The sequence below is a fragment of the Nanorana parkeri genome, unplaced genomic scaffold (genome assembly GCF_000935625.1).
Source record: "Nanorana parkeri isolate BGI_ZX_2015 unplaced genomic scaffold, ASM93562v1 scaffold586, whole genome shotgun sequence".
Classification (NCBI taxonomy): domain Eukaryota; kingdom Metazoa; phylum Chordata; class Amphibia; order Anura; family Dicroglossidae; genus Nanorana; species Nanorana parkeri.
Window position 1 is genome coordinate 1527576 of NW_017306854.1, and position 14332 is coordinate 1541907.

A 14332-nucleotide genomic window follows, 5' to 3' on the forward strand; every position below is an offset into this window, starting at 1 on the left:
CAATCTGAAAGAGCCCACAAAGTTTCCACCAGACGTCAGACTAGTTCAGAGATCACCAGCATTTAGAGAAATCCTGCTCTTGGAGAGCATCAAAGGGAGCTTCTGGAGACAACCATCAATTTAATAGCAGCACCAGCCAAAAAATATTTTTCGTTTTGGTTTGATTCGGATTTTGCGTGATTTCGTTTTTTGGAATTCGGGTCTAAAAGTCAATTTATTTCGGAATTCGGATTCGGACTAAATTCGTTATCGGTGATCTGTACGAAATTTATAGGTCTATTCACAAAGCTGCCGAAGGATCTGGCCGTAGCTTCGGCCGATCCTTTGGCTAGCTTCGGCACCAGGACCCCTTCGGTTCAGGAGAACCGAGGGGGTGCTGTACGGGCTATTCACAATAGCCCGTACAGCTCCCAATCACGGCCGAGCGGCTCAGTCGAGCGCTGAGCCGTGCTGAAAGACGAAGCTGGCCGAGCGGCCGGCCATTGGCCGGCCGACAGCCTGCTTCTGACAGCTGGGCGGAGCCAGCCGTGATCTTACGAACAGCCGAGCCAAATGCCGCTCGGCGGCATTCGGCTATTCTCTCACTGCTGTTCGGGATCTTTCAGAATAGCCCGAACAGCAGTGTGAAGCCTGCCGGAGGTTCGGCTCAGCCGATCCAGATGTTGGATCGGCTGAGTCGAACTCCTTCTGCACTTCGGGTCAGCCGAACATGCTGAGCATGTTCGGCTGATCTGAAGCCACACGAAGCAAGCCCATGTACAGCTGATTTCAGCCGATATACGGCTGAAATCAGCCGTACCAGCCTGAAGTGATTAGCCGAACGGTGTTCGGCTCACTTCACTTCTGATCGGTCATTCACTCGGCTGCCCTCGGCAGCTTTGTGAATAGACCCCTTAGTTTCAAATTAATTTCGTTCGTTGCAGCAAAGTGACATTTAAGAGGAAAAAAAGTTATTTTTTTTTCAAATGTCACTTTGCTGAAATGAAATTTCGTACAGACTACCGCTAACCAATTTTGTAATAGGAAGTTCAAATTGGTTTGCATGCATTATATCTGTCATTCGAATTCGGATACGTCCGAATCTCGGACATTTCATTCGAATTTTGATTCAGAACAAAAGGAATTGCACGTCTTGAACTAGGGCCACGTCCAGCATCCCCCAATCTGAATAAAAGTCCAGGAACATGTCTAAAGCAGAGAATAACCATCCACTTCCAGATGCTTCTGCAGAGAAAATGTACTTGTCAGGTGCCTACCCCTCCTCAAAGAACAATAGACAAACCAGGAACAAGCATTCCAATCCAAATAGAAACCATTTGATCTTGCCATAGTGAGCTTTCCAGGGTCTCACTGGTGAATGAGGAATCCTTGCCGTAAAAATGGCAGGTGCACTCCTGATTGGGACAGCCTCTAGTTAGGATGTCCTGTGATACAGGGACAACCAAATCACCTGAAGTCCCCAAAAGAAGAGATGGAGACATAATCCCTGCACCGACGAGGTGTTCTAAAATCATCTCCAGTCTGACAGATTGTTATCGGACTGCAAGTCTTCCAAATAACTGAGAAAGACTTTCCTAGCCCCAGAACTGGGTACCTGGGTCCCTATCCATGAACAAGTTGGACTTGGTGCCAGACCAAAATGTTCTGTACAATCCTAGACTGACTTGCCTCTCAGGGAGGTACCAGGAATAAGGGATTGCCTCCAAGGAGGTTACCATCAATCCCAAACATCATATCCATAACCGGAAAAAAATACAGACTTGAGCCATATTTAAGGCCAAACCCTGATCTGCTAAACGACGAGTATGTTCCATAACAGGCCTTTGAAGGTCCAAGACTTCCCTGCAAAATCTTGAGGTTGAGCCACCTTGGCAACCAGGACCTGCACTGACTGTCCCTGCAACAGTGGAATTACAAAAACAATCCCCCAATGGAAACACCCAAAAGCCCAGAGGGACTAGTACAGGGATGAGCACCCTGGTAAACACCTAGGGCACAGTCAAAAAAAGCTTAAAGATAGGGCTACCAAACAACAATTATGTTTAAAGTACACATACATGGACATAAAAGGGCTACCAAACAACAATTATGTTTAAAGTTCTGCAGCATTATAGTAATGTTGATTATGATATTATTAGATATGATTATGCATCATGGGTATTTGCAAGTGTACAATGGTGAAAAATCCAATGCCAAAGTTTAACTACTGTTTCAACCTTTCCTTTTTCTACATTTATCTTTTCCTTTCATTCATGCATGTAAGGCTGTGCAGAGGTCAGTAATGCAGTGCAGCAGTCAGCATGTAACGCAGCGCAGAGGTCACACAGAAAGAACAGGGACTTACAGTGACTCTTTTCCTCTCCTGTTTTAGGTGCTGTGCCATCTTTTTTTTCCTCTACTGGGGGGGTCGCCTGCGTGTTTGGAGGTGATTCCAGCCACTTCCTGCTGTCCTCCCTTTAGGACCCAGGCAGACAGATAGTAGAAGTGCAGTCTCCCTCCAGCCAATAGCAGACGAAGTGGGCGGAGGCAGCTGCCGAGGAGCTCGAGCACTACACGGGCTCATCACAGGCAGCTGAAGAGCCTCTCCTCCCCCTCCTCTGCAGGATCCGAGCGGCCGAGAGGGGAGATTGCCGCTGCGCTGGCAGCCATTTTTACAGGCACCAGAGAGGCCCGGGGGGCAATTGCCACCCTGCCCCCTGGCCCAGTCTGCCCCTGCAGCTAATGTATAAGGTCAGTAGGTATAGAGTATTCTGAATGGTCTGAGGTTGTTAGTGGTGTCCCCCAAGCTTTAGAGTTGGGTCCCTTCCTGTTTAATCTTTTTATAAATGATATAGAGTTGGGGATTAAAAGTACCATTTCTGTGTTTGCAAATGATACCACGCTTTGTAGTGGAATGCAGTCCTTACAGGATGTCTCCAACTTATAAGCAAATCTGAATGCACTGTGTGATTGGGCATCTATTTGGCAAATTAGGTTTAATGTTGATAAATGTAAAGTTATGAACTTGGGGACTAAAAACATGCACGTGTCATACACTCTAGGGGGAGTATGTTTGTCGGAGTAATTGATGGATAAAGATCTGGGTGTTCTGGTAGATCATAGACTCAATAAGCACATGCAATGTCAAGCCGCAGTTTCTAAAGCAAGCAAAATATTTAATTGTATTAAATAGGAGTATAGACTCCAGAGATAAAGACATACTCCTGCCCCTGTACAAAGCATTAGTAAAACCTCATCTGGAATATGCAGTTCAGTCTTGGGCACCAGTTCACAAAAAGGATGTTGTGGAACTGGAGAAAGTGCAGATAAGAGCAACTAAACTCATAAGAGCCATTAAGGAACTCTGCTATAAGAAAAGATTAGCTGAACTGAATGTGTTCTCTCTGGGGAAGAGGTGATTAAGGGGGGACATGACCACCATGTATACATACATACATACAGTAGATAGTCCATATAGTGAGCTTGGTGCCGAATTGCTCACTTTGAACTCACTGCAAAGGACAACTCTGTGTCTGGGGGACTCTTCACAGATAGAGCTCCTCTTTGCTGCCCTCTTATGATCAAACCCATAAACTCTGCAACTACTGACACATTTCTGACAAATTCCCTAGTTGTAATGCAACACCAGTTCACTATTTAACCATCAGGTGATCCACTTAGTCTCTGCCCTTGTGTGTGCAGATCTACTAAGAGTTCTGCAGTTGTTCCTGTGCTCCGTGTATGACCCTGGTTCTGGCTGACTAATCCGGTTCCTGACTCTGGCTGTTGTTTTTCGTTCATCCTGATCTCAGTGTTCCCTAACATGGTTTGGCTGACTACCCACTTTGGCATCTGAGCTCTGGCTTTCCCTTTCTCTATTTTTTTTGCCATTTTTTGTTTATTGTTATTTTCAATAAACTCCTTTTATTTTTAACCTGCACTTTAAGTTTCTGTCTGGTTTCTTGTTACCCTAACAGTGTGGTACCACAGTGTTTCTAATATATGCACATACACTGAGTGGCCAGTTTATTATGACCACCTGACGTTTGTAGGCAAATTAGCTATAATTTTGCGCTGAAGTTGCTAGAGGGCCAGACCATTATAAATAGGGAAGCAGGTTGTTTACCACAACAGATTTTTTCTGAAGATATGGGTAAAGAACGCGATTTAACAGCCTTTGAACGTGGGATGATTGTTGGCACAAGCCGTGGAGCGAGTATCAGCAAAACAGCAGAATTTGTTAAATGTTCAAGAGGGGCTCATTGTTAAAGTGTTTAAAGACTGGACTGTCAGCCGAAAGTCTGGGTTTGAACGTGCGAATTGTGGCCGTCAGCCACTAGTCAATGTTAGGGCAGAACGGAGAGTGGCAAGACTGGTACAAGACAACAGAAGGGCAACAGTGCAGTGTCAGATTCCTCGCATCACCTTTCAACATCTCGTGGAGTCACGAGGCGGCCCAACAAAGTCATCTCGTGGAGTTATCTCATGACCCAACGAAGTACTGATGGGGTGGTCATAACAATCTGGCCACTCAGTGTATAACCATATTCATGAAAAACAAAGATGCATAGTTAATGAAGGTGAAGGATTGTTTTGCAACATAGCCCAAATGTTGCCTATAATCACATTTACATACCGAGTTCTAATAGTTGCTAACAATTTTGCTAAAATCCGTATTATGAAGTACACTTTCCATTTTGTAATGCCTGCTTGCCTGAACTTTGCTGAAACAACCAGAAAATTGCTTTAATGTATGGCTGTACTGCAGAGCCTATTGGGGCAAAATTATTTAGAAAGTCACTTTGGTTTAACATTTTCTATACATGGTGGACATATTAGAGGTGGGACTCTATGCCAGTGACTTAGTGTAAGGCAAAAAGGGGAGGATAGTGGAAAGAGGATGTACAGCTGTAAGGACAAGTGTAACGGATCTTCCCAGTAGAAACAGCAATGTTGATCAAGTAAGTGATGAACAATTAGGACACTATTCAAACTCATACAATGGGAATGCATCACTCTTTAAAAGAATGAGAGGGGTAGAATAAGGGCAAGCTACTGCATCAGTATCTGCACAATCATGCTATGCTGTAGATGTACTAAAACAATGTAAGAAAGAGTTTGCAAAATATGTGAGTTATTTGAAGTACAACTAGACTTGAATTACAGTTTAAGTTTAGTTTTACTAGGTGGCCTAAAAAAATCCCTTAAAAAATTACTGTGATGTTAGACTAGATTCCTATGTGTGCTCTTTTTTAAGCCAATTTCACAATTCCTACCATGTTACCATATATAATGTATTGTACTGCTTTAGAATCTTGCTGTGTTGTAACCTGCATTTTTGTTGCTACCTAGTTAGTAATCTGTGTATTCTGTGGTGGGTAACCTTGCACTCTTGCTGTGTTTTAGTTTGTCTCTGACCTGTGTTTAAAATTCTGCCTTTTCCAGCTAGTTTGCCATCTTCCTCTCCTTGCTACATTCCTAGTACCTCTGTGTTCTCTTTCTGAATACTTTATTCCCAGTTCAGTTCCTGTTGTCACCCTCTGAATTGTAAAGGCTAAAGTGAGGGTCTCAGCTTGGGCAGTACTTGAAGCTCAATTCTATCCAGTGGTAAAAGTCAAGTACTACCAGGCCCTCTTGGAGCATCTTTTATGTTCCACTGACAATAGCATTTCCTATTGTTTTCCATTTCTAGCTTGTCTACTCATTTGTTTTAAAGCTCTGCCTTCTTCTCTTGTTGAGTACCACCTTTTAATATTGTCATTATTTAACAACCATGTTTTTGAAGAATTTTACTAGCCATTCCAGTGTTTTCAAACTTCCCTTCCCACAGATCACCAGTCTGTGGTGCTGTATAAATTTTGGCAAGTTTAGTAAATAGATTATGTGCAATAAGATTTAGCATTAGCTTGACCTTGCAAAACATGTTTTCCTTACACCTGTTGAATTTGTTATGAGCCAACTCAGTTAATAATTTAAAATAACATTCTCTTAAATAATTGTGTTAATGTCCATAATTCACTAAGGAAAACATTGGTTGACTGATAACTTAACAAGCTCTTTAAACATATTTTAACTTAACTTTCTTTTTGGAAACACATATTCAGTATGCATCATATTTAAAAGAAGAGTCAAACATGAAAAGATAAGATTTTTCCCCCTTCAAGATTTCTGCCCTTTTCTATTTCTTCTCTACAAGCTGAATAGATGCAATTAAGAAGCTTGACATTTCATAAAGCACCAGCAAGTGACATATTGTCATTGCCAGTCACATTATATAAGGCTTATCAATTTAAACAAATGAAGCTTTAGACAGATCTAAATGAACCATAGGCATATATTATTCAGTATGCCTTATTAAAAGTACAACAAAGGTACGTAGCAAGTCTGTTAGTGGCATCTTTGTAAATATGAATCATTCTGGCTCAGAGACTGTTTAGGATACACTTGGTTTACTTTATGCTTTCAGATTTTAAAATGACTACTTTTATTTATTTCAAATATACAGCTTATAAGCAAACAGCTCAGCCTTTTGAAAAAAAAAACAACACAATTTATTAGCTGCTGTGTATTCATGTGATATCTTGAACTTCCTTTTCATAACATGGATGGTAGTATGATGGGCATAGCCACTAGGAGTGGGCAAAGCTAGTTATCTGTTCATAAAATCTTATATATGATTTGTTGAAAAATCTGCCTGCCTATCTTCCTTTGACCTAATGACAATTATTACTAGCTTAAATTCAGAGCAACTTGAATATGTTAAATATAAAGTTGTTAAACTGCCAGAGGAGATGTCATGAGAGATGCTTGCTGTCTATTGAGATAGGATAATGCATTATCTATTTGATAGGATTAAAAAAACAGATATTCAATCTAAAAAAAAATGTTTCACAGAGATAAAATAGAGGGCAACATTTTTTCCCAGAGAAGTGAGCATATATTTATACCCCAACCCACTTTTGTCATCACCTTCATTATCTACATATCTGTAAAAAAATAAATCAAGGCAACTGGACTTGCTGTATTTTTCTTGAAGACGTTTCGCTGGTCATCCAACTAGCTTTCTCAATTCAAAATGACTTGAACAAAGATTCTCTGGGAATAAATATGGGGAATGTTGCTCCAATCAACATATTCTGTTAAACATAACCAGCATGGGGTCAGAGACCTCATGGAGGTATGGTGTTGACTGCTTTGCATAATAGGAGCTAGCAGTTCATTCTTCTCATTCTTTACAATTTTGAAGGAACATATCCAAGTTTCAAAAGGGTTTATAATGCTGGGAAATCATGAAGGTGCTTTGGTTAGAATTCCTCCACCCTAAGGCATGAACATGCACAAAAAACACAAACAAACCAGTAACGTGTAATTTTTAAGAGAAGTAAATTTTCTGAAATTGGAATTCAAGTGAATTTAACTAGTTTCCTGATCTTTTTTCCCAAATATCCACATAGGTACATTAACATTGTGAATATGTTAGAGAGTTTGGTAGAATGCACAGGAATGATCTATAAAAAGCCAGCTAGGCCTCTATCCAGGGCAAACATCCTAAAGCATTAAATTGAACTTTTCTTGTTTAGGATACAGATGTGCACTATGACCAGCAAAAGGCAAAGGTTAATAGCTACCTGTTACAGAAGAATTAAAAAAGCAATAAGCTGTGAGGGCACATCACCTTCATGGTATATAATTGCTGTCAGTGGTGACAGGTGGAACATACTCAGCTTTATCATTAGAAAAAGAGAAAAATAATTTATGCAGACCACAGGTTTTTTTAAAAATTCCTAGGTGAAGTTCCTCATAAAAATAAACATTTGACCAAATTCTGCATAGAAAAAATGTCAGTAGTCAGTATGTGATGCACTTAACAAAATTGAAAAGTACCCCCTGTACTTCATTGCAAAGACTTTGCATGTTAACCTTGGAATACAAAGCATTAAAAGGTAATATTTTGGTCATAAAACAGAATAACAAACTATTGTACTTGAGTTGCATTATTCAGAACACTAAAAGGGTATTGTGTATAATAAAGTATTGATTTTTGTACATTGATATGCTAATCACTTAACCTTGCCACAGGGGTAAAAAGGATGTCATACAGCATGGTGACATATTTTCTATGTGGTTTTCTGGAGTCATGGCTTTCAACTCCCTATGGCCACTTTCTATGTCTGTTACATATGCGGATGTCTTTTTGGTCATTTGCCTGTGATTGAAAGTTCAACAAAAAAAGGTAGGAGGTAGGGAAAGTATAGTTAAAATGTTATGCAAAAACGTAGCAGTGGAATTTGCTAGAACAGCTTGTTGCTGGACATACACAAGGTGATTTTCAGGCAATTTCAACAACTTTAAATCCACCATCAACAGCAAAATCAAATAGAACCAGACAACCTGCTATCAATAGTTTCAGGGGTTTCATGTTTTTGACAGAAGCTGATTGGGATGGGTGACTGTGGTTAATTACACAACTGAAAGCTAGATAAAAGTTGGCAAACACATTGGTAGAAATTGCCTGATAATTGTGATGCATATGGCAAGCATATAGCTTTTTGTTGATATCAAGCAATGGACTTCTGGATAAATATGATGAAGAGCCAAGGTCATATATAATGATGATATTAGTGTCATCAAAATAAATGTTAGGCATACAGGCACTGGCGGAACTACCAGGGTCGCAGCGGTCGCAATTGCTACTGGGCCCTGGCGTTCCCCACTTGGGGGGCCCAGCGACGAAGAAGAGGGCCCCCCTGAGATCGTGCCGCTCCTTCCCTGCCGCACAGCCACATGCAGCATGTACGGGTGGCTGTGCAGCGGGGGATGGAGAGGCTGTCACCAGTCCCACACAATCTGCTGCAGGCACCGCCCTGCAGGAGAGTAAAGGTAAGTCTGGAGTGGGAAGGGGGGCGTGGGGAAGTGCGGGCAATGCAGAATAGCTCCAACTATGTAGGACTACAAGTCCCAGCAATGCATTATATTTTTAAGTAGGCATACACCACTGCCAATACTTGGCATTGGTACTCATACTCGTGAAAATGCCCCTACACTAAACGCACATACCGGAGTTCTGTCGAGAACGCCAACGTAGTCGAATTTGCCGACCTCAGCATCTACGCTTGCGCACAGACCAGTATTATCGAGGAAACCGGGATTTATTCACAAAGCATTTTGTTTAAATCATTGATTGTGACCATTAATAATATTCCATCCATCATTTACTGCCATCCATCATTTACTGCCATGGATGGCATATTATTAACGGTCACAATTAACCATTACAAAGGAATACTTTGGAAAAAATGACGGTTTCCTCGTTAATCCCGTCTGTACGTAAACGCAGATACTGGGTCGGCGTTCTCAACAGAACACCGTCACTAAACTTTTGAACAAGCGGCTGCCTGAGGTCCTGCGCTTGCTGGGGACCTTGGCAGCCTTCCTGTTAACCATACGGTGCCATGGCGGTTGGGGGGCCCTTCATGGTTCCTTGCACCTGGGCCCTGAAGGTTCTAGTTATGCCTCTGCATACAGGTAAGGTCAAGAAAAAGTAACGCATGGTTAAAAGGCAAATAAGTGTATTTCACCACATAGCCAGACAAGGATATAAAATAAGTCCAAAAATATACCAATGCATGAAAAAAATTATTAAGTAAATAAATTACTTAAATTGTGCCCATTATGTTAAAGTTCATTTGTAATACTATAATATGTATCAGAGCAGTTGATCTACTTTATCGCCAGTGCAAAATGCCTGAAACTTCTCACAATGCCAGATTTGTCCAAAACAAGTTTATCTTACATAAAAATGTTTTAATGTTATTAAATGCTTTGAGGAGTTTTAGTATACTCTTCTAAACAAGACTGAACGAAAAGGGTACACTGCAAGCCTAATCTTGGGAAAAGGAGATAAGTAAAAGAACAACAGTGTTTGGATGACATTTAAGCTTTACACCTTTCTACTGCCAAGAAAAATCACCAGGACATGCCAAAATTCAAATGGTGCTCTGTACTTGTAGCAATTAGGTATCATTGAGATTAACTTGCCAGATCCTCTCCTTTCTTTCTTTCACACATAAATGCAATGTACGGTGTCAGCTTGTTTTGAATTTCAGGTTGAGGTTACTGAATGTGTTATGTCTCCCCATGCAAGATAAACTAACATTTATTTTGAATTTGCCCAAACAGACCTTTAGTACAAGAAATAATACTCTAATTGTTTTCCTAATTTCCCAGGTAAGTTAATTTGGTATCTCTAAATAATGCATGCATAATTCAAATTCTGTAACACACAACAAAATCTTGATAGTGTACTGGGAAAGCTCTGGGCAGTGTTTCAGCCTGGACACCCATGGACATCCATGGGATCCTCACTTTGAAAGTTTCTGTGTCCACCCTGGACCTGAGGTAATTAGAGATCACATGGTTTAGGCATTCCCTTTGACTGCTGTCAGCTGCAAGGCCAGGCCAATGCAGTCTAAAGAACCACTTTAAACCAGTACTATAGCAGCTACCACCATCACTGCTCCTCATTTCAGCAACCTGAGGATTTGACGCAGATTGGCCTGGAAAGGCAGCCAACAGGTTCTTCTGCTGTACCTCTTCCATGTGGGGAATTTTTTTCTCCCTCTGGAATGGTAGCATGAGATCTACCATTTTCCCTTGTATCAGGGATCCAAAAGTGTGGCCTAACATTAACAGTAAAACTTCAGTAACAGCCGCTCTCTAGGATTTGTACCATGCAGGATAGGGACCATTACTGAAGTGCAGACACCCAATTGCCACAATTGTCCTCTGTGTCACTGAGGACAATGATATCACCCACCCACCTAACATTCACATGGTTTAGGAGCCCCCAAGGCTCTGTGCTTGGACACCTTCTCTTCTCTATCTACACCTCCTTCCATGGTCACTTGATAACCTTGCATGGCTTCCAATACTATCTCTATGCCAATGACACCAAAATATATCTCTCAACTCCACAACTCACCTGTTTCCTTGTGCATCACTCACCGGTTTCCTTGTGCATCACTAATTTACTAACAGACATATTTGGATGTCACAACACTTCTTGAAACTCAATCTTTTAAAAACTGAGCTCATTATATATATTACTGCATGTTTCCAAACAGCTGACTCCAACTCTCTAAACTCAGCTTCCCCAAACTTCCTGTCCTGTACACGATCACAAGAGACAGAGCAATCTCCAGTAGCTGTCCAACTACTATAGCTTGGAGAAGGGTGGAGGGAAGATGGAAAAGCAGGGAGCAAGAGAGTAGCTTGCCTTGCTATACCTGAGTGTTTGTTGAGACATGCACAGATTTCTATTGCACACCAGGGTGGCTCTGTAGGACCCTGCAAGGGTAAGGAGGCACCCTAAAACTGTATATAAGGACAGTGCTCAGGGGAACAGCTGATTCTGCAGGAAACAAACGTTTAAACATCAAGTAACAGCATCCAGGGTAAGTGATTTAATCAGCCTTTAAAATAGCTTAAAAACCTTTTGACTTTAAAATCACTTTAAAGAGATGGGACATTCTTTTAAGGACATTGATTTACCCATTTTAGACAGAAAAGACAACTGATTTCCTAATAGTTTGAAAAAAGACATGCACAATAGGTTTTCATATCCACCCTCTGTTCTAAGCTTTTTATACTGATTTTATACCATCCTCACATCATATTTGACCAGTTCTCTGCAGAACAATTTTTGTGCAGAGTTCTGATCATTAAACTCTTCTAATGCAGGAATAATTTTGACCAGGCAGTAACATCACCACTTCTTACCTCTACAAAATGGAGATGGAAAATCCCACGATGCTCCATTTCCTGGACTTACAATACATGTCAGAGTTGAATGTCCCTCGAGAATATATCCAGCAAAACAGTTATATCGAATTTTGTCTCCTATATTGAATCTTGTTCCATGTAGAACACCTTTGGGTATCTCTCCTGGATTTCCACAGGTGTGACTTGGCAATACTAAAAAAGAACAAAAAAAGAAAACTTTGAAATGACTTGATTATAAAAACGGCAATGGCCTTGTTAAACATAAAGACATTGGTCATGGCAATAATAAACAAGTACAATGTCTTCAGATTATAGTAGTTTCAGATTCAAATCTGCTTTGCAATCCATTACTGGCATCTTGATTGACTAATTTAAATGGAAAGCTAAAATATTTGAAATTGGAAAACAGTCCAGTTGTTATACAATTATACATAAGAGATTTGCTGCTATCATAGATGTAATTGGATATATCAGAAGTCATTAAAAACCTGGAAAGAAAAAGTGAACAAAATAATGTTTTAAATTTGCATTGATGTTATCTCTATATTCTGTAAATTAACCAAATAGTATTAAACTATAATGCTTATACCTTTAAGGGATTGTAGAGAGCATTGTATTGTAAGTTCACTTATTTAAACTGAGCTCACATAAGAAGGTTATTTAATAGTGACAAATTTTCATTTCAGATTTGGAGGAAAATGAGGTAGTCCAAGTGTAAATTTCTTCTGCATTTGCAGCCCTAATTTGAATATTCAGCAGTAAGATTTCTTTCTGCCATCTCTTTCTAAACAGCTCAAGTTACTTCTACATGTCCAAATTATAAGTGGGCCATTGACAACAGTGGGCATGTAAAGGAAGCAGCAACAAGCATGATAAATGCCAAATTGCCAAAAGAACATGCTAGTGCACATCAAAGGTGGAGGAGAGTGAAGAATTATTGGGGAACTTTGTTGTGCTTTGAAGATCTTTTGCTGTAGATTTCTCCAAAGAGATTTTGTTTCCCCTCGCTTCTTCCCATTTCAAAACCTATGTACTACTTCTATTGACTTTAAAGGGCAATCTCCTGTTCAAGTTATTCACTAGGAGCAAGGCAAGGTAGATCACCAGGGGAATATCGTGTGGATTCTGATGTCTATAAAAATATATAAAAATAGAGGTATCTGTGATACAGTATAGGATCAGGTTTGGGCTGTTAGTTTTCTAGTAAGGTTAAAAGAACAGAGAAAAAGGTCTTATTTTCGCCCAGCTTTTACATTAAAAATACAAGCTTCTATATCAAGCCATTGCCCCAACCTCAGTACAAAATAATATTCTCATTCAATTTATTTTCCCAGAAAGTATCTAACAGAGAGCAGCTGATTTTATTTTACACTTATTAGAATAACACTGTTTTCCTTTTTAGCATTAAATGCTAAACTTCCCTTTTAAGCAAGCAAGAGTATTTTCTGATTTAAATCATAATTCAATAGACATGTGCATTCGTTTTCGGATGAACCTGCAAATCAACTAAATTTTATTGATTTGGTGGTTCGTCCAAATCCAAAATAATGAATTTATTATATGCTCGAATATATAAAAACTATGTGGGCATACACAAATTCGTCTACAGAACATGCAACAGTCATATTGGCCGCTGTGGCATTCTGCGCATGCCCACCGTCATCTTGGAGGTGGAGCATATGATGTCACAGGACGGTGACATCATATGCTGAATGAGCGTTGGTATCATCGGGCCAAGCATACGGGTGCCTACATCTTGGTGTTTACCAAGTTACACTGCAAAATGGCAACACACATGCGCAGAACGTGCCAGCGGCCAACATGGCCACCACTCGTTCTGCAGTTTATTGTGCGGTTTCAGATTCGGAGGCTCATTGCCTTTGAATCTGAAACAGCATTAAAATTTGTTTCCTTTGATGAAATGAATGAAAATGTTTTTAGTTTTCATTTGTTTCGTCCGAAACAAAATGTTTTGCCATGCACATGTCTATAATTAACTAAGAACTCTCACAGTCATTAATGCATCCTAGCACCTTAGGTTTGCATCTCCTTACTATTTATTGAGTCGCATGGTAAATCATATGTGCATGTTGTGTTCAAACAGGAGATAAAAAAATGACAACAAATAAATTGTATTTTCATCATCAATGAAGTTGGATAATAACAAAGACACATAAGAAATACATATATTGTATCATAGGGACATATTTATAAAACAGTTAACTTGAAAGTCTTCTTTAACAAGTGGATAATCATTCCCTAAAATTTAAAAACATATTTAAAACACATACTGTACATCAACAGATTCTGCTGCAGGTAATATTAGTCAAATGTCACAGTCATAGCTTTATAAATATGCCCAACAATTTCTTTGTCTGTCATACAATATAAAGAAACATGGAACAAACTATCTTCCTTTATGCTTTTTCACATAAACTCTAAAAAACATACAGGTATTATATTATTTATAAACAAGGGAGAATCTCTCTCATATATATATATATACATATATATATACAAATATAATCATAAAATTTGTTGAAGAAAAAAAAAATAATATAATATATTATAA

General features: G+C 39.7%; 1 protein-coding gene across 1 annotated transcript in view; it reads right to left on the minus strand.

The window, feature by feature from the left end:
• The window catches only part of CSMD1 (CUB and Sushi multiple domains 1), an 880549-nt gene that overhangs the window by 610515 nt on the left and 255702 nt on the right, over positions 1–14332 (minus strand). Inside the window, exon 3 of the mRNA XM_018562582.1 lies at positions 11758–11952. Within this exon, the coding sequence (XP_018418084.1) occupies positions 11758–11952 (195 nt within the window). The remainder of the gene's footprint in view (positions 1–11757; positions 11953–14332) is intronic.